Here is a 26,294-nt window from a genome sequence, read left to right as displayed (position 1 = left end):
ACATGCACAAGTGGTTGAGGAAGGAGAAAAAAGCTCAGTACGAAAGTTGTTTGAGTAGAATTCTGAATGCAAAGGGAAGAATAAGACTAATAACAGATGTGTTCATCTAGAGGATATGCAAAGGTATTCATAAAGCACTGCTGTCTGCTGAAGGACAAGTTTAAAGATACACAGTGGCACTGAAACTAAAACAGTGCCATGATCCATTATCTAATATGCTATGATATGATTATCTAAAATGCATTCAAGAGAAATTTATGTGAATTCTCCTCCCACTACAACTATAAAGGGCTAGAAACTGATAAGAACCATAAACAAACACACACGCAAAAGAAGAGACATCTCTCATCCACTTCCTACTTTTTAGGTACACCCAGATTATATTAGAGATCATACTAAGAGAGCAGAAACATACCAGAGACAGCATGAGGACGATAATTACAATGATCATCATTCTCTTCATGACAGTAAGTTTTGTTTTCTGTTTTTTTATTTTTTTTTTTAATGCATGCATTATATTACATTTACATATCACTTTTTTTAGAAATAAACTTACAACATTTTTACAGCGCGCAAACAGAGTAAATTACTACTTTATTTTTCATTCATCCTGGTTAGTTTCTGTATTACTATTATTAGGGGTTCAAGCACATAACGATGGAACCCTATTATTCTTGTTAGGATTTTTAGGGGTCCAAAAGTGCATAGTGCTGGAATTCTATTGTTTTTGTTAGGATTTTTCTTCTTATTATTATTCTTATTCACCAATAAAACGGGTTGTGCAGATCAAATCGTAAGTTGTACAGACAAGAAACTTGGTTAACATGTAATACTCTGTGCCCAAACATGGGCAAGCAAGATGGGCCCAAATGGCCTAATAGTGGCGCTGTAGCACAAGTGTTTATGTTTTGATCCATATCTCATGAAGTTTGAGCCATACAAACAAAACTGTTTTTCACTGACTCCTTGGATTCTCCCAAACAAAAGCCTCAAGAACCATTTTGCTCTGCCGACTTAGATTATGCTAATTGCATAATATGGTACTCATGGTATATAATATGGTACTATTGCTACAAAAAAACCTTTTGCAAATTTGTCCTAAGATTTTTGACCTATCTTCACAAACTTGGTGTCAGTCTATTAAGGAGAAAGTAAACATCTACAGTTATCAAAAACATCTTGAGATTTGTAAACAATATGGCCATGACAGGGCAGTTAATTCTAACAAGGCAGAGCCTAATTTACTCAAACATCTGTAACTAATGTTTCCTAGCATGAATTCAGATAAAACTTCATATGCATACAAAACTGAACATTCCAAGGTCATCTGCAGAGTTTGGGGTGTGGTCGTGCATAGCGGCGAAGCTAAGGTCAGATAATTGTTTCTCAGGAACCGTAAGTCCAATCAAGCTAAAATTTGCTATGCTATACCTAGGTCCTAATATGTTGAACTGATTACTTAAAAACATGGCTGGCATCAGCCAAACAGATTTCAGAAGGCATTTGACAGGGTTACCATTCAGCTATCGTTGCGAACTTTGAATGGTAGGTTCAGGTACGGTCCTTTTAGTAATCTGACCTTTTAAATAAACTTACTCAATTTGGCCACTGGGGGTGCTATTCATGTTTTTGCACACAAAAACAAGCATATCTCTTGGAAACAAAGAGGTAGAAAGAAATTTCTTTGTTTGACTGATTCTGTTACTTCTGTTAAAAATTTAGCTATGCCCTCTCAAATTTATGGTAATTTGCATAATATGCAAAACGAACTAGTCCTAGGACTTTTGGCCAAGCTTCAAAAATTTGGGGTCCAACTACTCAGGCGAGTGTGATCCTCAATAACTGTCCACTGCATGAAAAGAGATGTAGCCAAACCAGTAAACCCAGCATACTCGCTAAATACAGTAGTATCCAAGAATCTGCAGGTCAAAAAACAGTTAATTCCACAGGTCTGTATATGTTCCAGATATATACATTTTGCACCACTTATGGATGGACATATACTGAAGTGGACACTCCCATGTAACAGTATTAGTTCCCATAGTGAGTAATTTTCACACCTGAGTGACAACTGCATTTCTCACCTTCACGAATACCCTGCTGATTAAATGAATTTCCCTTATTGGTCATTTCTCTCAACCTGTATTGGTTGCTTTCAAGTTTAATCCATCCCTACCCAACAGCCTTTTCCTTTTTTTTAAGGGATAAAAATACACTGTAATAAACAAACAAAAACAAACAGAAAACTAAACTCATATTTTGCACACTTATTTTGGCTGCTTTCACTGAGTCATATTCTGGACTCTGGACTCATCAGCAACAGTCATTTTATTATCCATATATTGGCCATCTTCCATCTTCCTCATTTGACAAGAGGTCTACATCTGCTGACCCATTTTCCAGCAACTGCACAACAGAATCATTTAAACATTAAAAACAGGTGCAAAAACAAGACCTATAATTAGTTACACAAAATTAATGTATACTAACAAGTTATACCAGCTGTATAAGCAATTCATTTATTTGTAGGGAGACTGAACAGAAATGATCTTAATGACAACAGGCCATTCATTTGTATTAGAATAAATGCTGCAGTTTATACATATACTTCAGAAGAGATAAAAAGGGCTTCTGATAAATGAGATTTGGTTAAACCCAATCTCAATTGGTCAACACATTTAGATTACAGATTTACAAATACATATGCAGTGACTGCAGGCCTTACCCAGGGTGTAGAACTGTTTTCTTAATTGCTCAGGTGTCGTATATAGCTTCCTGTAGTATACAACTGTGTAAGGGTTAATGGACTACACAATGGACTACACATATTTTCCACCCCAGTAGCTATGACTGGAAACAAGGACCAAACTGTCCACATATATGAGATTTTTTAAAAAGTTTATTTATCAAGCTAGTTTGATTTTTGTTTTGTTTTATTTATCAAGCTAGTTTGATTTTTGTTTAGATTTTTGCCTGTTTGCTATACAGTATAGATGTTTGCTTAGAAGGAGGCTAAGTTTTGTTCATCTATCTCCTATATGGTCAAAAGTTTGTGGACACCTGACCATCACACCCATATGTGGTTCTTCCCCAAACTGTTGCCACAAATTTGGAATCACACAATTATATAGAATGTCTTTGTATGTTGTAGCATTACAGTTTCCCTTCACTAGAACTAAGAGGCCCAAACCTGTTCCAGCATGACAACAAACCTGAGCACAAAGTGAGATCCATGTAGACATGGTTTGCCAAGGGTGGAGTACAAGAATTCGAATGTCCTGCACAGACTTTTTTTTTAAGAATTTATTTTGCTTGTAATATACATATTATATTCATCATAACCCTTGACCCTGCTCTGAAGGGTGTATTTTTATGCAAAGTTTGGCTGTGGTCAATATATGAGGGCGGAGCTAATGTCAGATAACTCTTTCTCAGGATCTGTAAGTGCAATCAAGCTGAAATTTGGTATGCTGCATCTATGTGCTAAGCTAGAATAGAACAGAATAGAATAGAGTACTTTATTGATCCCAACAGGAAATTTGGTGTCACTACAGTCACAACACAAGAGCAACAGGGAAGACCAACACTTGTGTGATGAGCAGTTGTGGTAGTGTGTGTATAAAAAATGTAGAGTAGTCATAAGTAAAGTCATGAGTAAAGTGGCAGTGCGTGTGTAACAATGCGCAATGACCCTGTGTATAATTTGTTGTGCAATACGCAGTGTAGTAGTTGGGTATGTAAAATCAGTAGACAAGTCCATTGTCTCCGATGTCTACATAGCTCCCCAACCTCGCTGCTGACTCATTGTAGCAGCGGGCAAGAATGGCTTCTTGTACCGTTCTTGTACCTTTCCTAGTGGCATGGAGGGGGTGTTTGCTATTGTCCAAGAACCTCTCAATTTTGCCCACCATGTCCACCATGAAATGAATGTACAGTTTAAACTTTATTCAGTTACAGAAATGTCCCTAATGCAGTGTACTCAAGCAGTTTTATTACATATATTGTAACGTTATTTATATTTTGTAGCTTGAAATGGATCCGGTAGAGGGAAAAAATGTTAACTGACTAATAGTCAAAATATTGGCCATGCATACTCCTTCATTTGTTACATTTTAGAATAATAGCGATTACATTGAAGGTTTATATTCTTTATGTATAATGAATATGGGTCAGAATGTTTCAACCAAGATATAACAAAGTGAGATCAGCCATTTGAATAGTCCAGGAAATTATTTAACTAGACTATATAGGAAGTAAATTCGTACAGTGTCTTATGTTGCAAGATTAACCTGGAAAATAAATGCACTTGGCCTATTGTTTCTTGTCGTCCCCAAATAGACTTTATGTACACCACTGATCAAAGGTTTTTAAATAACTTTAGTGTAATGTTTTACAATGCTGCTCAATGACTCGCGTAACTGCGCAGGGACTAAAAAGGAACAAATAAGTAGTAATATATTAAGACCCAATTTACCACTATTGACTACACTGGGTAATTACTTAGTTAATTAAGTAATAATAATGCAATAATTTGATTGTTCATTACGACATAAGCAATAATTATAGACTTTTGTATATGTCCTGACTGTTGCTCTAAATAATAATACATTTAGATTGAGAGTAGTTCATTGTTTACATTGAATTCAGGATGAAATTATTACAATTATTTTTTTTTTAAATTATCAATTAGATATTTAATTATTAAGAGAATAACTATTGGTAGACATTTATTACTCAGTGAAAATTTCCCTTAAAAACAACTGGAAATGATAATGTATCGAACATGGAAAACAACTTTACCGAATTTATGTTAAATATTTATCTGCTATAATACTTTTTTTTTACTTTTATATTCTAATTCCTATTTCAATGTTTTTTGTCAATCAGCTAAAATGTTTGCTGTCTAAAATTTGGAGAAGCAAACAGCAACCATTTTAACAATGTGCACACTGCCCCAAACAACACTGTGAAATCACTTGCAATGTACTGCATGGTGGGCGCTATTTTCATAGCAGTGCAAACATAATTTGCTGGTCAATATTACATACGGACCAATTTTTTTTTTTTTTTGGTTTTCTTTGTGGAAGCTTATTTCTACCAACCTGTTTTTTTAATGTTCACTGTTTATGTCCCTCTATGTTCCCTCTATGTTACCCAAACACTAACTAAATACAATTTTTATATCACAGAGGTTTTCTTTCTCGCTCTTAGTGTGTAGTTGCAGATTCAGCCCATACCAAAATCAGGCAGAAGAGAGCATGGATCATCGACTCGTTCACTATAGAGGAAGAATGTCCTGGCCCTTTCCCATATATACTAGGCACCGTGAGTATCATATTTCTTTCAGAGCATATTGTTAAACCTGTTTGAAACCTGTATACAGTATGCTAAGAATATATATCAGTTCCATTAATTACTGGTATTTGACCAGTAAAAACTCGGTATGAACGACAAATTAAGATTCTGTCTGGTAAAAATATTTATTTAAAGGACATACAAATTTCAAAGTAAATAAAGTACATGTATAATTTTTAAAAGTAAGTAAATATCCAAATGCATGCCTCTTTAAATGAATATAGACAATATGCTGAAGGAAAAATCAAAATCAAGTCTGATTTTTTAATCAAACTCTTTAATAATGATAACTATAAATACAGACTACATAACATTTTCAAAGCCACTGGTAGCTTAAAGATATTTATTTATATCAGAACTGTTAGTAAAACATTTATAGGTCCATATTTATACTAAAACTGTTTGTACAGGTTTAAAAGTTTATATTTTTACAGATACAGTTGGCTAAGGTTAAAATGTCTATATTGATAGTGAGACAATTGGTCTAGGTTTAAAGGTCCAAATCAGTAGAAACCTGCTGCTCCATCCTGTCATCAGCTTGCACCAGCTCCCCAACATCACATGTTCTGGCAGTACAAAAGATAAACTCGTATTCGTATTGGCATCAAGTTGCAGGTGTCATTTAGTATTCTGACTTTGTCTCTTGTGGGTATGCACTGTCAAGGATTTCTTTTCCTGTTGACAAATGGCAGTTATATATAGCTTAACCAGTTCGTCACAAATTAAATAACGCACTAATAACGCACTGGGTAGATGACATGTTATGTGCTTGGCTTTCTTATTAGCTATGTTGGCAGACTAGCAAACCAAGGTAACTGTACTAGCTACATGCGCCTACCAGAGGCACCAACACAGCATGGCTGCTTCTTTATTTTCCACGTAACACCTCTATACACATTTAATAAGAGGTCATAAATCACAGGATAAGATGAAACAGTCAAAACAGTACATGGAAACTAACTGCAGGCAGGAACAAAGACTTTAAGTGGGGAACTGAAGAAGCATCAGGCCTACATATGCCATAGGATTAGGGCTGAAACGATTCCTTGAGTAACTCGAGTAACTCGAATACAAAAAATCATCAAGGCAAATTATTTGCCTCAAGGCTTCGTTTAGTCCATTTACTGTAACTACACACGGAACTCTGTGTTTCCCCACGGACCATTATTACTGACGCACAACCCGATAAACGCTGGACATGTGATGTGAACACAGAAGACGCGGCAGAATGAAAAATGGAGGAACGGCGAGAAAACAGTGAGGGGCGGGGAGAAGATTCAGGCCAAAGAAAATGGCAGAAAGTTTCCAAAGTTTGGGATCATTTCAAACTAAAACCGAAAGAAAACTCCATACAGTGTGTTTACTGTAAGACTGAACTGGCATACAACAACAGTACAAGTTCAATGCTTCAACATCTCATCCGAAAACACCCAGTCCTCGCATCAAATCCACGGAGCGGAGTCGACACAAGGCAACGTTAGCGTTCGCATTTACCCTAAATCAATATGATTGCTAGTTGAAATAAAGGCCCGTGAAAATGTATGTTGATTGTGGCTATATGTAGAGACTATTTAAGACCGTAAGTCAATATGGTGGCTAGTTATGATGTCCCTAAGTTAGCTGTGTTTTGTGAAAGACTAAGCGCCATTCACATTGATTGTCTCATTCTCTTTTTCTCTCTCTCTTAGTTGTTTATTTTAAGAGACCTATCTTATTTTCTCTTGTATATTTAGTATTGCTCTTTAATAAAGAAAAATTACTTCTTATCCGATTACTAGATTAATCAATGGAATAATCAGTAGAATACTCGATTACTAAAATAATCGATAGCTGCCGCCCCACATAGGATTGGTACAAGGAATCATTTGAGCCAGTCGTTTGGATATGATGCTTTATCGCAGCATATCTAATTTACATAGAATACAGAAACTCTTAATTCACATGTTACTTGTTCCTGAAATTATGTCTCTGTGCACATGCATAGAAAATGAATGGTCACCTGCCACTTTGTCATGGATCTGTTGCTAGGGTGAATGTAGGGTTAGAGTGCAAGATGTCATCAAAGTTGTGCAAAAACACAGTTCAGTGTATTTCAGTTGACCGAAACCCAAAGTATGGCAAGGACATTGCATATGCAATTCTAAATTCTCATGTCAGATCATGTATCAGCTCTAAAATTCAATTTTAAAATATAATTGACATGGTTGTTTTATTTATGTAGACTAATATCATGCCAAACTGAGATGCCCAACTGAATCAAAGCCAGTATTACTGAAGTAAAAGCTGTCACGTGACTCAACAACAAGGCACAATCAGCACCAGTACCCTTGATATGCATCTAATTACAGAAAATGGCAGAATGTACATATACAGATAGATAGATAGATAGATAGATAGATGGTTATGTATTATATATATAAAGTATCCATATATAAGTGATCCCCACATTGCCTGGCTAATTAGAACATTTATTTATAGGCCTATCAGAACATTGATGATTTTACTCCAATGCACAATGACTTAATAATACTACAACGCATTGTGATCATTTATCTAAAACACACAATATTTGTAGCCTTATAGTTTGTCACTTTGATGCAAAGTCAGCGTGTGGAAACTGCCACATCTTGCCATGCAAAACACAGCAATGTCTATAATAGCAATAACAACAACAACAACAACAATAATAATAATAATAATAATAATAATAATAATATTCTTTATTTATGGATGTCTTTGTTTCAGGTAAACCTGGAGAAGAAGTTTTGGTTAAGATACATTCTCGGAGGCAGTGGTGCAACTATGAATCCCAAAGGCGTGCTAAGTGTCAACGATTACACTGGTGAAGTTCTTGTGCATAAGAAGGTCGACTATGAGGAGTTTAAAAAACTTTTGGTACATTTAACCTATATCCTGAATTTATCATGAACATATTTAAAACTTATACCACAGCAGTGTTGAATTCTGACTGAATCTAAGAGAAGCTGCTAATTAATTTTCTGTAACAGACGACAGGTTTATATTAATGCACTCATTGTAATACATTGTTACTATGATAACAGTTCGCAGGGACCTGTATGGCGGATGTTACACATGAACATGTTTAAATAGTGTGTAATTGTTGATATAAAGAAAAAAGACGTTTAACATTTCTCCAGTGTCAGCACTTTCTAAGAGGTAAAGCTGACAAGCTGCATTTTATTTGTCTTACTAATTTCAAGAGAAAGGAAAAAAGTAAGGATGGTGAGGAAATGACTGTTTATAGCTGCTATACCATAGGTGATAACAGGAACCAACTTTGGGAGGCATTCTTCAAAATGAAATGTAACTCTAAATAAATTAAAATGGATTAAAGGACCTTAGCTTCCTCAGAAAGTAGAGTCTGCTTATCCCCTCCCTGTACACAGGTCAACACGGAGACTACTTTCTGAGGAAGCTATGGTCCTTTAATGTTTGCAGCAAGATATTGGAGATCTTCTACCAGTCTGTTGTTGCGGCAATATGCTGGGGAGGCAGTATTAGAGCAGGAGAAGCAAGGAAGCTCAACAAACTGCACTATATAATTGCACTATACAACTTGTTATGGATGCTCTGCTGATCATATCTATTTTGCTGCATATTTATTGCTACTACTTGCACTGTCACTTGCATTCACTCAGAGGACTAGTGATTATAGTTATATTTACTTTATTTTACTACTAGTTATTATCTTACTGAATACTTTTATTTTATTAGTCTTGATTACTTCTTACTGCAAATCCTATTCTTTTGCTGCTGCTGCTGTAAAATGTGAATTTTCCTCTGGGATTAATATCTATCTATCTATCTATCTATCTATGACATGTTGCTCTTTAATAAATGAGAATTGTTACTGCTGGTATATTAAAGCACTAAAGGACAAACTGTTACATAAAATAATTAAGTTTATGCTGGTAACAGTAATATTATGATATTATAATACAATACGTATTGTACTAAAATATTTATTAACATAGGTATATGTATGCATAAGTGAAACATTATTAAGGTACCTCAAACTTTTGTTTTAACTTTTTTAATATAGGTGCCAGATGTTAATTATATATCAAGCATTAGATGTTAATCCAACAATATATTTGTCTCTATTGCAGCTCAGGCTTGAAGCAAGGGATAAAAATGACAGAGTGGACACAAGACTTGGCATTGAGATCAAGATCTTGGATATTAATGATCACGCTCCAGCTTTTAGTAATAAATACTATGAAACAACACTCAACGAGTCTGTATCTCAAGGTGACTTAACACAGTGACACTGTCATTTTAAAGACACAATGCTAGGATTAAAAAAAGAAAAGGCCTCATCATATGCTGTTCAGCTTTACTCAGTTAATCTTTAATGCAAGGCCATGCACATGTTTGCAATCACCTTTATATTTAATTTTTTTTTATTTATATACATTTTTTAAATTCACTACACACATACACAGTGAAGATCTAAATAACAATCCCAAATTACAGAGTATACACGTTTTACATAAGTGTTATTGTGAAAAGCAAATTAAAAAATTATAAATAATAATAATGCACTGAAATGATCTATGTAGAGTAATTTCTCCAGCTCGATATTTGATTACTGCTTTCCAAGTATGACGCATTATTAGAACATTATTCTGTACATGATTGTTATTATTATTTTAGGACTTTTTTTATTTAAAATATTTTAAAGAATAAGATTCTTCTGAAACAAAGTAATGAAACTGTCATTACATTTAAAACATGTTGTCACGTTTCATCGCAAGGCTGTGCATCATACTGCACTGCACTACTTTTCTTCAAGTACAAGTGTGTTTTTTAATCCAAAAGAACAATATTATACAGCACACACTCATCACTGTCTGAGTTGTAGACACAGACACTAAGGACCATATTCTGAGTTGAGTTCAGGGAATGTAGTGAGGATTTAATCCCAAAACGGCACACGCTGGTATTCAAACCACAGACAACTACAGACCGATATGCTATTCAGAGAGTTAAGCAAGAGTTAATGCATGCAGGGTGGAGTTTGCCGAAAACAGAGGTATGTATCAGTTGTGCACAACTCCGACAATTTTTTGTATGCTATCAGCTCAATATACTGCCCCCCCTACAGTAGTTACGCTAGCATTGCAACACATGGACACATAAGGTTAATTTATGTAGACCTGCACAACTGACCCCACAAACGACCACGAAAAACATCTCGCACACATGCACACATAGTTAAAAGTAAGTATGATATTCAGCACTAAGCATAGCAGATGAACACTCAGTCATGCTTTATATCAAACCATCAGCATGTTCTCTTTACATGAGAAGCAATTAACAAAATCATTGGTATTAATTTATTAATTAGACAATATTATAAAAGCAAATTATATTTTTTATGTTAATGTTTTCTTTAGATAATATTACATTTGAAAGCAAGGGAAAAATTTGGAATTGGAATAAAGGTTATCTGGTTTGTGTATGAACTAGTAAGAAAAGGTACAAAAACTAAAACTCTATCTACAATCTTAACTATTGTAACCTGACACGCAAACTGACTTTTGCAAATGTGCAAGAGTGACACCATGTTATTTTGTTCTATAACTTTGAAAATTTCTCAACAGGTGAACTGGTTACGACAGTCTCTGCTTCAGATGGTGACGACCCAACCACCCCCAATGGCACCTTCAGATTCACAGTCGCCTCTGTCACCCCAAAAACAGATAATGTGGAATTTTACATCAGTCAAAACAACAACACAGGAAGTGTTTATTTCAAAGGCTGCTTGGACTACGAGGTAAATACAATTCAGGGTCATGTATGTGTTTTTTTTTATTATTTTTTTTTAACTAAACTATGTTAACCAAATTCTGCTATGCTAACTGACATGGTTCTGAATAACCTCTTTAAGGAAAGTTTAACAGAGTTTGTATCAGTTCACAAACAAACAAACAAACAAACAAACAAACAAATAAATAAATAGTGTGTAAATAAAGAAATTAACAAGCTTACAAATTAATAAATACATGTATTTTGGGATGGTGTACATAGATACTGTGTCACAAAATGCACAATCACATTTCAAAAAAGTATATGTTTAGTCTTCTGGCCAACAGAGTAAGTAACAGTTATTGTATGTTTTAAAAATAAATGATCACAATAAGCTAACTCCAGACTGCAAGCACAGGAAGGTTGCAACTGTAAGGCTGATAAAAAATTTTTTAAAATGTACACTTGCTGTACACTCGCAGTGCTTTATGCGTAAAATACATTGTCCTTCACCCACCAAGATTTGACTACTTGGTTATAAGGTCAAAATCTATACTAAAAAGTATTTTATAACAATAATAATAATAATAATAATAATAATGTAATTAAGCATGTAGCTTTTCCTCTTTCAGGCAATACGATAAACATTTTGATGCATTTTATACAATACAGTACAAATACAATGCAGTTAAACAATGGTTTAATTCACTACCAATTCAACAGAATTCCATTCAGTTAAATTTAGGAAGTAATGAGTGCTGTAGAGAGCTCTGAAAGAGACATCTTTAGCTGTAGGCTCTCTTTCGAGTAACATTACCCTGTGCTGTGTTTGTAAGCGTGTAGCAAGGTTTCTGGTGTTTCCAGTTTGTTTCATTGAAGTGTTGCAGGTTTTTCCACATAGCAGAGATTCGTCGAGATTTAATGCTGAGCTTTTAATGACTCTGAAGTATTTCCAGATTTATGACTTAAGATCTGCTGGTGCTTTGTGAACTGTATCTGTCTCTCATGCTCAAACCGGGCAGCATACAACTGATTGTTGTGTGCATCAGTTTTCAATGGCTATATCTGTTTTTAACAGTTTACCTTTTTCAACTCGAACCGGATCTAGGCTTGCTAAATAATGTGGCCATATCATAGTCCTTTGGGCCAGTTTTCTGATTCAAACTGTTTTTCTTAACATGCCTAAAAGTAATAAAGTGTTAGAGTGCTCATAATTTACATGTAAAATGCATGTAATTTATAACTCTGAACATACTATTTAACTGTTTGTTATTAATTATATATTTATAAAACATTAAATATATTTAAAAAATAACATCTTTGCAGAAAGCAAAGAAATATACCGTGCTGATCAAAGCCACAGATAATGGAGACAAAGTACAGCTGTCCAGCACGAGCACATTGGTCCTGAACATCACTGACCAAAACAATCACCTCCCTGAAATCACTGGTCACACTGTGAGTACTAAACTGTTTATACTCTTACAGAAAATGTATATTAAGCAAAATACCTTAGCAATCTGCTCATCAAATTAAATGCACCTTCTCTGAAACTGTATGACTTTATGATGCAAAATCATTAACTGGAGCTATAAGCAGCATTTGGTTTTTAGCTACATTAGCCTAGTAGCTCCAGTCCTCAATCGCACAGTTCTGTGCTTCAATTAAATTTTTCTGTATACTAGTATGTACCAAATGAATAAAAGTAACTGTAGTATATTATCAAAGCAAATCAACTAAAATGTAAGTTCTTTAAACCTTTGATCTTGGTATTTCAGACAGCTGCATGCCAACAAGCCCTACAATAATGTATCACTAGCAAAATGGTAGACTAAAAGTGCTTTGTGTTAATGGACAGCAAATTATTATCTTTGCACTCTTCAGGGTCCTGGAAAAATAAAAGAACGAGAGAGCGGAGTGGAAGTTCTGCGTTTGCAGGTCACTGACAAAGACAGACAAGGGTCACCAGCCTGGAAAGCTAAATTTACTCTTATTGGAAATCAGGAGAACTATTTTAAAATCCAGACAGACCCCAAAACTAATGAAGGAATCCTGACTGTTATAAAGGTATTTCTGTGACTTCTGACAAAATATGCAGGTTGGAAAATTGTCTTTGTTGTCTTGATAAAATGTTTATAACTGAAACTTTTAAAACTACAGTGGAACTCACTACTGGTATCTACAACCAAATAAATAGCACAGCACTTAACTATCTAAGATCATAAAAGAAAGAATTAAAGAAATAAAGAAGTCTTTAAGAACCTTTTTCTGTTATACTGTGTATAGGGGTGGCTGAAATTTTCATAGTATGACTGTGACACACTATGATTTAGTAACTAAACTAAAAATATGGGTTAAAGCTATTAACGGAGCATTTAAAACCATATAAGCCAGTGGAAAAAAGTAAAGAAGAAAGTTATTTGAAAATCGTTGTACAAAATCTCTTTGTGTCACGTCAACGCCTGAATCGGTGTCACACTCCAATCCCCAAAATGCATTGCAGCCAACATAGATGGCCGCCATGACCCACAACTCCCAAACTGTTTTACAGCCTACAGAAATGGTCCCCACAGACAACACCTAACACACGTGAACTCTGTCATGCCCTCAGTCACCATCATACTAAATCACACACCCCTGGATGCAATCATGAACACTATATACTATATAAAAATACACTCACTCAGACCCACAGTTCTCTGCAAAGTACCTGCTCAGTGTATACTTGCCTGACATTCCTAAGCCTTATATCCCATGTGGTGTTTTCTGGCTTTTGATTCTTGTGCCTTGCCTGTGCATCGCCCCTAAGACTTGCCTGTTTTGTGACTATGATCTTGCTTAATGTTTAGGATTAGTTTGCCTGTTTTTAAATAAAGCATTAAACACTACTAATACTACTACTACTACTAATAATAATAAAACAAATAGACACACAAAAAAAACGTAATCCTGTAATTGGTATTTTTTCCATAAAATCTCAAACTGCCAGTATTTATCGCACTGGTGTTATAAGTTAAAAGAGCAAAGAGGTAGCAAGCCAAAACAAACAAACAAATTATTGTGGCAGTATGCAGCACTGCTTAGCCAAAAATAGTCAGTAATTTCTTCTGATTGACAGCCATTGTGTATTGTAAAATTAAGAACATGCAGCAGATGTTGTAATGTAATGTGTTTACAACAGTAGCAGATTGCACAGACAAAGGGGTCTCAGTGCTACCACATCCCCTGTGCAGAAAACCAGAGGTCCCTGTCCTATGATTTAGAGGGGGTCCAGGGGGAGGGCACTACAAAATCCAACCTATGTTTTCCGCATTACACGACATTAGTCGCAGCCAGACACAAAATTAATGGGTAGACAGTAATGGACAGTTTAGTATTGTATTTTAATCTTATTTTGAAAAAGTTACAGATGAGATAATCTTCTAATCATCCACTGTGTACAACCTTGAAACCATGACACCATAATAACAAGAATGGTCTTGATTATTTAATTTGTTCAGATCTATGTCACAGACTATTTTCTTGTTTTACTAAATACACAGGCAATGGATTATGAGGAGCAAACTTCAAAAAACGTGTCAATCATTGTGGAAAATGAGGAGCCCTACTTCTTCTGTAAGGTGAAAACTCGTACTTCCCAAGGCTTATGGGATGTAGAGACTCGTTCCACAAGGTCCCGCACGGGTGTGCTTATCCTCCCTAAGCCATATCTAGTCACTATTGCTGTCGAGGATGTCAACGACCCTCCAGAATTTGTACCACCTGTTAGAAAAATAATGATCAAGGAGAATTCACTAGTAGGAACCCTCTTGGATACTCTCACAGTCATAGACCCAGATAAGACATATGGAAACTCATTTCAGTAAGTCGTATTATCCTTTTTTTATGTTCTTACTGGCTAACCTAGGGCTCTCGATTGTGTTTAACTCTGCTTGACCCTTGAATGGGGTGATTAAGATTATATAAATTAAGAGAAGTGCATAATTTGTGACCACATGGACAGCCAAAAGATCAATGAGATTACTGTGGATGCTACCATCTAGAAACCATAAAGATGGCTGTGAATGACGTCCTTGGATAGCTTTAGGACTGCAATTGCTACAAACTTTTGCACTCAAGTCTCCATCCTTGAACAGTTGATAACTTCAACAAAATAGACTTCAAGTTAAAACTATAATGAATTGAGAAATAACTCTGATACTCATATTCATAAGTTGCTCATAAGCTCAAGTTTCTGGTGACACAGTTGCACTTTTTGCCTATACAGGATACAGTTATACTAGAAGGGAAATTATTTACAATTGCACTGTCCAGTGTCTTAAGGCTTCTTCCTCATATCGTCTCCGTCAGTTTTTCCTTCCTTTTAACAAGCATAAAAAGTATACAACCATGTGAAAAACCACTGACACTGTTGTTGAATGTGAGATAATGTTAAAAGTGCTGAAGAATATACACCAACTTTACATCAGTTACTTATTAGATCTGTTATCTAAATGAGGGGTTCCCAGAATATTTTGGTCCAAGGACATCATTTCAGAATTGTACATATCTTGTGACTTTTGTAATTATGTAAAAAGTAAATTCTAAATACAAGCCTCATCACCTGATCTAGAAAATTAAACTGATCTCTGTTCACACTAACCTCAGTAGTATCTACAAACTGAATTGACTAGGCTTATGTCTGTTTCGCTATGGCATGTAACTCTCCAATAACTCGATCAAAGCGTGAAAAAAATCACCCTGACTGTGTTAACCACTGTGTTTCTTAAATTGCCTCCTTACACAATATGATCTTTGCAAATGTAATCTTTGCAAGGGAAGGTTATAACCTAACCAAAATAAAACACTTCCATGTCACACTTAAAGTACAGATTTCAATGTATGTTACTGGTGGAAAAACAAGATTTTGGTCGAAACCAGATTTTTTTTTTTTTTGTCATTTCGCTGCTTTTCAGAATTTACTCGCAGATTACAGATATTGGCTGTATGTGTATGTGTGTGTATATATAAGGGTGTGTGTGTGTGTGTATATATATATATTTTTTTTTCTGGCTATTGGCTCTTAATAAAGTCTTTATAACTCTCTTTATTTCTTATCCAGCTTTGTTAAAGGAAAAGATAAAGATAACTGGGTATCTGTAGATTCAAAAACTGGTCAAGTTTCTGTGGCCAAAGTTATGGACAGAGAATCACCATTAGTGAACCACAGTACCTACAGTGTTATCGTGTACGCTGTGAATAAAGGTAAGACTCAGTGCATGTGACACTTTATGATAACTTTGAAAGAAACCTAAGTGACACGTCACTTATTAAGTAATGTACTGTATAGCAGGTTAATTGGCATTAAAATTAAGATTGGCTTTTCTGAGATGTTTTGTTATTATAGCTTTATTGAATTAATATAACAGGACAAAATAAGATAGTGTAAAGGAATGTATAATAATAATAATTTTGAATTTTAACCCTTACATTCTGCTCGGGTCATATTTGACCCATTTTGACATTTGACAGCAGTAAAATCACCATAAATGCCTTTTTTAGCCTGAAATTTGACTAAACTGACCCAAAATGCACAAAAATATATATATATTTTTTTAAAAAAAGTTATATTTTTGTACATTGAGGCTGGTCCGGGTCAAATTTGACCTGTATCTATTGAAATGGATTTTAGATCCATAAATTTGATTTTAGATTATTATTTATATTATATTTATATTATTAGCATTATTCTTTATTCAAACTGTATTTTTTTTCTTTAACATATGTATTCTTATTTTATTTCATTTATACTGTAAATTACTTTTAGCATATTTCGAACTCACTGTGCTCCTGTAATAGGTGAACTTCTCTCTGGGATGAATAAAGTGATCTATCTATCTATTTATCTATGAATGAATCAATGAATGAACTGGTTAACTCCCCCTGTTATTTATATTATTTGTATTGGACACATTTTTCAAAACCAGAGAGATCAAAGTTAAAAGCTAAAATTTTCTGTGCACTTCTCCATTAGTAAAATATCCCAGGAGGTTGTGTTGTTTTTGTTTTTGTAGTGAGGGCACATTTGCTGTGTTGCATCTGCCATTTTTGAGCATGTGAGGTTTACTCTGCATGTATAAAATGTTTAAGTGTACAAAAAAAAAAGTGTGATTCGTACAAGTTATACAAATGCTGGGAATGGTCTATTAGTAAAATGTGTACTAATTAGGGCTGTTACGAGGCTTCCCTAGGAGGAATCTTTTTTTGCTAAAAACAGACTATGGTCAGACCACCAATTAAAAATATTTCTCCTTGCTTCCACTTCATTAAGTATATTGTCTTTCTCACAGGTCTTTTATCAGGACGTCTTAGCAGAGACTAAAATTCGGGTATTTATTATTATTTGCACTTTTATTCTTCTCTCTCCTGATCTAAAGCTCAGCCTCCACAGACCGGTACAGGGACACTGGTCATCTACTTAGCAGATGAGAATGATAATGTACCATTGTTGGTGGAGGATGCAGTGAGTATGTGTTTATCAGATGAGAAAACCATGACTAACATCACTGCTGTAGACCTGGACCTTCCACCATACAGTGCACCATTTCACTATGAACTACTGGAAGATGACCAAATGCAAGGAAAATGGAAGATCGAACCAAACCATGGTACAGTGCCTGAAACTCCACTCAAAGTCTAATTTACCATTTGTAAGAATACTCATTATTAGATGCTTTTTAAATACATACGTACTGTGGACATGGGCTTTGGCCCATAAGGGTTGGTGCAAGAACAGTCTTGGCATGTAGAAATGCAGTGAATTACTGTAATATTTTTTTGTGTGAATATGAAAGGGAAGAAATTACTTTTTTTAATTAATAATCTTATCTCTCTGCAGGGACGACTGTGAACCTAGTCAGAGAGACCCCAGTCTATGCAGGCCATTATGAAATTAAGATCAAAATATCAGACAACCAAGGCTATGGTTTGGTCCAAAAACTGTCCATCACTGTGTGTGACTGCTCCAGCAAACCCAACTGCCACGTTCGCAGTTTCATATCGCAGCCGAGCCTTAGTTCCAGTGTGATAATGATACTCGCTTTCCTGCTTCTGCTAGGTAAGGCTTAGATGCAGGACCTAAACTGATACAACTTCAGTATAAAATACACTGCAAAATTCAAGTTTAATGAGGTTATTTTGATAAATAGATGCAGATTTAGATGTAGATTGTAGACAAGTTGATGTAGTTTTATTACACAGTGAAAAAAGAAGCAGAAAAGAGAGAGAGAGAGGGGAGCTTCACTGTATATAAGCAATATCTATGCATACAGTAATTGTAGCTTCCATTTACAGTTTACACATTACCATTTAAATATAAATCACAATTTGAAAAAAGTGCTGCTAAATCTCATCTACAGCTTTCTCTCCCAGAAACAACTACTACAAATGTATTTTTGTTTGACAGTGATACTCCTGATGACTCTTACTCTCTGCAAAAAGCAAAAGAAAACCATGATTCTGTCTGATGATACTCCTGGGAATCTCATTATGTACAACATTGAGATGCCTGGCACAGACTGCAAGGTAATCAAATATACAGTCTTAAAAAAAGGTTATGGGGTCCTCGAAGGTTCTTTGGAGAAATCAAAATCCCTTGCTTTCCTAAAAGAGTTCTGATTGAAATTCTTTGATAGTGAAACACAGTCACAGGGTTCTAAATTGACCCTTAATGGGTCCCCCAATGCTGAAGAATTAATGGTTCTAGATGTATCTTTTTCAAGAGTGTACATTATTTAAATAAATACTATATCTATAACACTAAATACTATCTATGTTATCTTCTTTAGCACAAATCACAAAAGGCAAAGAGCAAAATAACAATATATTTTACCTTTTTCTCACTATTTTCATAATACCATTTTTCCACAGTACTCAAATATAGGTGTTTTGAATTTAACCGGCCAACTATTTTTTGGAACAAAGGCCATGATTCAGAATGAGCACTGCTTGTGTTGTATGCTCTTTCTCTATATGACATAAGCTATAATGGTTAAGCAACTCTGAAATACATGTGTTGAAGTTTCTTATTCTTTTCATCAAGGTCCCATCTGAAACAGCCCATTTAATCCAGAGCAGTGTGAAGATGTCCAATGGCATTTTCAGACAGCATTCAATGCTGCACAATGTATGTAAATACACTCACCTTTACAAAATTTATTTTACTAAAATATGAACTGTTTAAGATCCTCAACATGTGACAATAATGCAAAACACTGCATGAACACATAAGCCGATCAAACATCATTAAAGGACAGGCATTTAAAATTGATGCTTCTTTACAAAATGTTTTGTTTGACACTGAATAAGAGGAGATTTAGCAATCATAACCCTAAATGTGAGGTGTGTTTGTTGAAACACACATCATCTGACACACAAACTTGGACATATCCTCAGTGATGTTACCTGGATTCATTAGGTGTTTCAGCTCTTTCAAAAATGGCATTCTAGCTCCCCCACTCCTCTCTTCTCTTCTGTCTGAGCCAACTCGATGCTTTCACTGCTGCCTCCGAGTTGGAACTAATGGCTCTCGTTCTGCTTAGCCCAGTAATTCCCAGAGTACCATAGGCCATACTGAGGGACTGGCCTGCAAATGCCCTACAGCCCAACTCAATAGCCATGTGCCTCAACCTCCAACCTTTCCGGCAACAGACCTCTACCAGCTCTGCATATTTAGCTTGCGTCCCCTCTTGTGCCTCTCCCATCCTCTCCTCCTAAGGTACAGTGACTGCTAGCAAGATTATCTGACCTGTTCCAGGGTCTCTGGCTCAGAACACAGGGGGCATGTGGATGTTTCAACTATGCCCTATGCGAACAGGTTGGACAGGCTTGGTAGCACATCATAGACTCCTAAGGTTAAAAACTTTATCTTTTGGGCATTTTCACTTCCACATGTCCTCCCAGGTGATTCTCCATTCCAAAGCTTGTTCCCATCTCATCTAGGAAATTTGGTGTTTCATTGCCACTGCTCTGCTTGTTCTCTCTTCCTGGTTAAGAGTGCAAGTCTTGGGCAAACATGTTTCACCCTCCCTCACTCTCAGCACTGGAGCCCCAAAGGGTTGTGTTCTGAGCCCCCTGCTGTACTCATTGTACACATATGACTACGTATCCACTTTCAGCTCTACCACCATTGTTATGTTTGCTGATGACACTGTTGTGGTGTGCCTGATCTCCGACAACAACGAGAAGGCCTACCTGGAGGAGATAACAAGCATTGGTGCCAGGAGAACAATCTCCTCCTGCACGTCAGCAAGACCAAAGAGCTGATTGTGGACTTCAGCATGAAGCAGGAGAGGAGCTACCAACCCCTCACGATCAACGGGACCCCAGTGGAGAGAATGGATAATTCCCGGTACCTTGGTGTTCACTTCACGCAGGACGTATCACGGTCTTGCCATGTTAACACCCTGGTGAAGAAGGCCCGGCAGTGTCTATACCACCTTAGACGCTTGAGAGACTTTCGACTGCCCTCTATTGTGCTAAGTAACTTTTACACCTGCACCATCGAGAGCATCCTGATGGGAAGCATCACAGCCTGGTTTGGGAACAGCACCCAGCAGGACAAGAGCACTCTACAGAGGGTGGTGCAATCAGCTGGGCATACCATCCGTACAGAGCTCGCTGACCTACATCTACCACAATCGATCTACAGCAAGTGGTGCTGGAACAAGGCCAGGAAAATAGTGAAAGACCTCAACCATCCGAACAATGGACTCTTCTCTCTTTTGCGGTCTGGGAAGAATACAGAGAGGATGAGGAGGAGTTTCTTCCCGCAGGCCATTCAAGCCCTCAACCAGTACATCACCAAGGACTAAGAATCGTTCGTCTCCATCCATACGTCTCCTTCAAACACCCAACCTCTATCTACATCTACCTTACATAACATTACTAATTTATTTTAGTATTGCAATTTAGTATTGCATTTATTGCACATTACATCACACAAATGGCATATATTGCACAAAACTGCACATATCCGCACTTTATATCTGTACTGTCAGACTGCTGCTGCCACCATCCATACATATATATATATATATATATATATATAACAAGTATAAGTGTATATATATATACACACAGTATAAGGTATATTCTTATACACTTTTTTAGGTATATATTTTTCTTTATATTTAATATTTTTCTGTATTTTCTTATTTTATGTCAGAAAGTCGTACTGTGTATGGTTATGCATGTGACAAATAAAATTTGATTTTGAATTTGAGTAAACAGTAACAAATAAAACAAAGTCAATATTTGATGTGATGACCCTTCGCTTTAAAAAAAATAGTAGTCTCAGTTACAATCTGTGCAGTTTTATAAGGAAATTAGCTGGTAAGTTTTACTGAGCATCTTGCAGAATCAGCCACAGTTCTTCTGGAGACTTTGACTGTCGCACGTGTTTCTTATTTTTGCAGCAAAACTCAGCAGCCTTCATTATGTCTTTTGTATGAAAAGTGGTCTCTTATGTAATATGCTGTTTTCTTTACTGACATACAAATACTTTTAATTTTGTGCTGTAAAACTAATGTTTGGAAATCTAAAATGTTTTTGTACTGACTTGATAAAGAAGTAGTCATAAAAATAAATATAGTTTGTACTAAAAAAAATAGGGTGCCTAAGACATTTGCACAGTACTGGGGTAAATATATATGAAAATGCCATATCTGCTTATCTTGAAATTTACAGCATGTCTGCACATTACAGGGTTCTACAAGAGGCTCTTATCGTCAGAACAAATATGACATGAAGGTAAGATGCTAATGCTAAGATGCTAATGCAAATGAAAATGTGCCTTTTTGATCAAATAAAATGTGCATCGCATTAAGTGCATTTTTACATGTGCCAAAATTATCATGCAAGGAGATGCCAGTAATGTTATTTTATAAATGAGTTAAAAAGGGAAATCAGAAACCAGTTTCTTGTTCATACAGGTTTTCTCCCCAAGGACAACTTCAGTAAGTTATAACTTTTAAACCTCAGATTTAGTATATACTTTCCTAACTCATTCAGATATGATTTATTCTTATGCTGATGCCTGGAAACATCTATGACGATATTATTTTGTATTTTCTTACCATTAGGAATCAATGAGCAGAAACTGTGCTGCTTTGTACATAAATGACACTTACATTAAAAAAATCCTGTCAAAACGACTTGATCAGGTATGGTTTTAACATTTATTTATTTACATTTGAGACTTTACATTTGAGACTTTAAGTGTTGCAGATTTCATGAATAATAGGTAGAATGTTTTTCAAATGAAATAAGCAAAATAAATTAAACATACTGCTAACTCTAATAATGCTGAACACACAGCCTGTTTTTTCAATCGCCAGTGCACATTCCCCACGTAATTCCAGTCTGAAAGGTGGACAGAATGGAGCCACTTTTAAAAGAACAGTCAGGGTTTTTTTTGTTTGTTTTTTGTCACAGCAGAGTGCTTTCAAAGTTGGAAAAAAAATGTAACTTTTCAGAAATGATTTTTTAACTGCTAACCAATCAGGTTGCAAACAAACATGTAGAAGTGAGTGTCAATAAAAAAGTTGTCTTGTTAGTGAGCAAATGAGGAGATTTATATGTTGAGTCAAAATCATTTAATCGCCAATATAGCAATGTTGAAATGTAACCAAAAGAACCAACTTGTCTATTTTTCGGCCTTTCACTGGTATGATGTGACGTCCCATTTTAACTGTGGCTGCATGCAGTCAAATTCTCTTGATTTTCTGCCTCCAAATCAACAGCTAAGGCAAACAATCTTTATTTCACATTTACTACTACTAATACTTCTAAAGTATTCATACTAATACTTTACATATTTGTTGTTATTTATTATTTGTTGCTCACTGCTGTGTACATAATGTAAATTATTCATTTTGATTTGTTGCTGCTTAAGGTTCACACCAAATTTCGTTGTGTGCAAGTATAATGACAAAGATTTCTTATCTCAAATCTAATCTAAATAGCAAAATAGGTTAGTTAGGAATTTAGTTAAACAAGGTTATCCAATACTAGCTGGTAAAGAAAATGGCATGGTTACAGTATGCATGTCACATAATCCACATCCCCCCCCCTAAATAAATAAACAAATAAACAAATAAACAAACAAATAAATAAATAAATAAGTGCACATTCACTTGATCCCTAATAATAACACGGTAGGAACCAACTCTAGCTAATATGAATAGAATGATCTTGGAGGATTTTATACTCTATAGAATATTTATGATATTTAAAACCTACAATATAATTGTAATGAGTCATTTGCCAGCCTGTTCTTATAGATAGAAACAGAAATCATACTGATGAATTCATTATCAGTAATCACGTTTCTCTAACTTCTTCCAGTAAGATTTCAAGAAAAGCCTGGCAAAAAGAAAAAACTGGTGAAACCCTCTTGCTAAATCCTACTGGCCTTTATGCCATACATTTAGATGAGTTTTATATCAAGAAATATATAATATTTTTTTTATTTTTTTCCCCTTCTCCTCTAGCTCCAGACTCTAGAAGTGGAGCGCTGCGATTATGAGCCACACTGTTATGCAAATGAATGAGAAGCCGATCTTGATGAAAACGCTGATAACCTTCTCCATTCCCAAGGGTGATTTTCATCTGGATGTCATCACAATCCTACACTTAACAAACCTGGCAGTTGTGTACAGGCCTGATTTAATAGGAACTCCCCCAAAAACGTAAAGATAATGTGGGTAGATTTTCTGCAACTGGATTCAGTGGTACAACTCAAACTTACACAAAAGGACTTTGTAACAGATTCATGGAATAAAATAAAATATGCTTGGCAAAAATGACAATTCATTTAGAGGAAAAGACTTCAGAAACAAAAAGGATCTATCACACTATCTTGGCCAGCCATGAATTTCTACAGATCCTTGCAATCATTAAGTAGCAGTCAAAGAGAACTTTTGCCACCTTGCATTTTTTTTTAATGCAGTTTACCTCTCAACTTTTAAAAAACATAACTTCAGCTAATTACTTTCCATTACTTTCAATCAAAAAAGGCACTGTGTCCACTGCTTTATTTCAAGGGGACTTCCACTGGAAGCTCTATTTTTGTCTGAGCATAATTTACTGTTTAATGCTGATGAGTTACGATGGTTGGTCATAAGCCAATTTTATCCATTTGTTCAATGTGTCTAGTTTTTCTCTTTGTTGCTATTTTCATACTCAATAATAAACACACATGCTCTGATGCAAAATCAGCCAGTACAATGGTGATAATGCCTGCCAAGACCACATCTCATGATATTTTCCTGACTTTATTTGCTTTAAAAGCCCACTCGCATTTCTTATAACCCTGGTTTAGGAATGTAAACTTTGTTTGCCATTAAATTAAGAAATTGTTTTTCACTGCTTCTGTATTGTTTATATGTTGTATGATTTTTAAAGGAATGTGGATTATGGGTTAGTGAACAAAGAAAATCTGAAATCTGAATTTTGACAGTGATACCTCTACTTTAAGAAAACAAATATATTTCACCAAAATTATGTAAAAATGTTTTTATTGTGCAAAATTACACTAGATAACTAGGGAGCCAATTTAGGCTGTAAGCTATGAATAAAGGTGGGTATAAAGTTAGACATAGTTTTAATGGTCAAATTTATTATTATCATTATTATTATTATTATTACAAAATCAGTAAATAGCAGCTGCTTTTGGATAGTCCCTGCATTGGTGTCTTTCAGTGAACTTGGAATTGAATCCTTAAATGCAGTTTTCTCCATTTTCTCTTTTGGGGGTAACCAGATTTTAAAATGCTAGAATGTAACTTTTTAGGATATAATTACTTAGTCTAAAACTATCATGGATTCACCGTATCACAGTATTAAGTGACCATTTAAAAAAAAAAAAAGTCTGTGCTGAAAATTAAAGGAAATATTTATTATAGAATCTTCATAGAAAAATCGCTTTGCACATCCTTGTAAATATAACAAAAAACAACAAGGAAACAAAAAATAAATAAAATAAAATCAGATTTCAAGTGAAATATTGGAGATCAGATAAAGTAATGACAAATTGCCCAATCTATAACTTGTTACAGACCCATTAGTAGGAAATGGCAATGGCAAAATCAAAAATGGTGGTGCCAAGGCTAGCAGCTGTTGCTGTTTGCTTACAGTGTGTACTGATGCATATGACGTGTGGGAAAATGCAACCAGCATGAACTAGACAGACTGCAGAGGGAGTTAGGAAGAGATCAGACTAGTTACAGTGAAATACACTATATAGCCAAAAGAATATGGAGACCTGACCATTGAACATCCCATTCCAAAACATGGATATTAATATGGAGTTGGTCCCTCTTTGCTGTTATAACAACCTCCACTCTTCTGGGAATTCAGCCATTAGAGGTTGGGCACAGAAGGCTTGGCACATAGTTGCCGTTCCAATTCATCCCAGAAGTGTTCAGTGGGGTTGAGGTCAGGGCTCTGTGCAGGCCATTTGGGTTCTTCCACACCACCTTGGTAAACTATATCTTTATGGACCTTGTCATTCTGGAAAATGTTTGGGTTAGACCTCTTCCAGTGAAAGGAAGTGTTAATGCTACGGCATACAAAGAAATTGTAGACAATTGTGTGTTTTCAACTTTGTGGCAACAGTTTTGCCCACATATGGTTGTTATGATCAGGTGTCCACATACTTTTGGCCATATAGTGTACGTGATATTACAGTGGCTCAAACATTTTTGCTTTTCTCTGGTCTATTTCATGGGGGTTTTCTTTCTCTTACTGTGTGGTTGCGGTTTCAGCCCGCCGCAAAATGAGGCAGATGAGAACATGGACCATTGACTCGTTCACTACAGAGCGAGAAAGCCCCGGCCTTTTCCCATATACACTCAGCATGGTGAGTATTGTCGTTCTTTCAGATAAACCTGTACATGTGGAACCTTTGTGGAAACTGGAATTTCAAACAGTTACAGCTGAGGTTATGAGATGAAAACACACTATGTGGAATTAACACCGTATATTATACCGTAACACGCTTATTTAGTCTTCGTCACACATTTTGGTGCATAAAGCTGTTACTAGAGCTTGTCATCTTGGTCAGTCAGAAGCACATCACTCCAGGTGGCCCCATGTCCATTGCTGCTGTTTCATTTTTTTTTCTCTAT

At 35.6% G+C, this 26,294-nt stretch overlaps 1 protein-coding gene and 1 long non-coding RNA gene across 2 annotated transcripts in view; one reads left to right on the top strand and one right to left on the bottom strand.

Annotated features, from left to right (window-relative positions):
* The first annotated feature begins 3 nt into the window (after positions 1-3).
* Positions 4-24,380, top strand: LOC113545655 (cadherin-like protein 26). The gene is made up of 17 exons (XM_026945087.3): positions 4-467; positions 5,212-5,325; positions 8,101-8,250; positions 9,486-9,627; positions 10,983-11,155; positions 12,454-12,585; positions 13,012-13,194; positions 14,670-14,989; positions 16,229-16,371; positions 17,544-17,774; positions 18,005-18,223; positions 18,572-18,690; positions 19,208-19,291; positions 21,871-21,915; positions 22,098-22,121; positions 22,248-22,328; positions 23,658-24,380. Exons 1-17 carry the CDS (start codon positions 426-428, stop codon positions 23,715-23,717), a joined length of 2,262 nt encoding a protein of 753 aa, XP_026800888.3. The 5' UTR covers positions 4-425; the 3' UTR covers positions 23,718-24,380.
* The window catches only part of LOC117599287 (uncharacterized), a 59,728-nt gene continuing 48,236 nt past the window's right edge, over positions 14,803-26,294 (bottom strand). Inside the window, exons 3-4 of the long non-coding RNA XR_008304089.1 lie at positions 15,427-15,487; positions 14,803-14,889 (exon numbers count right to left, since the gene is read on the bottom strand). This is a non-coding gene — a long non-coding RNA (uncharacterized LOC117599287). The remainder of the gene's footprint in view (positions 14,890-15,426; positions 15,488-26,294) is intronic.

Source organism: Pangasianodon hypophthalmus, chromosome 16, assembly GCF_027358585.1.
Source record: "Pangasianodon hypophthalmus isolate fPanHyp1 chromosome 16, fPanHyp1.pri, whole genome shotgun sequence".
Taxonomy (NCBI): Eukaryota; Metazoa; Chordata; class Actinopteri; order Siluriformes; family Pangasiidae; genus Pangasianodon; species Pangasianodon hypophthalmus.
This window is presented reverse-complemented; position numbering and strand designations above follow the sequence as displayed.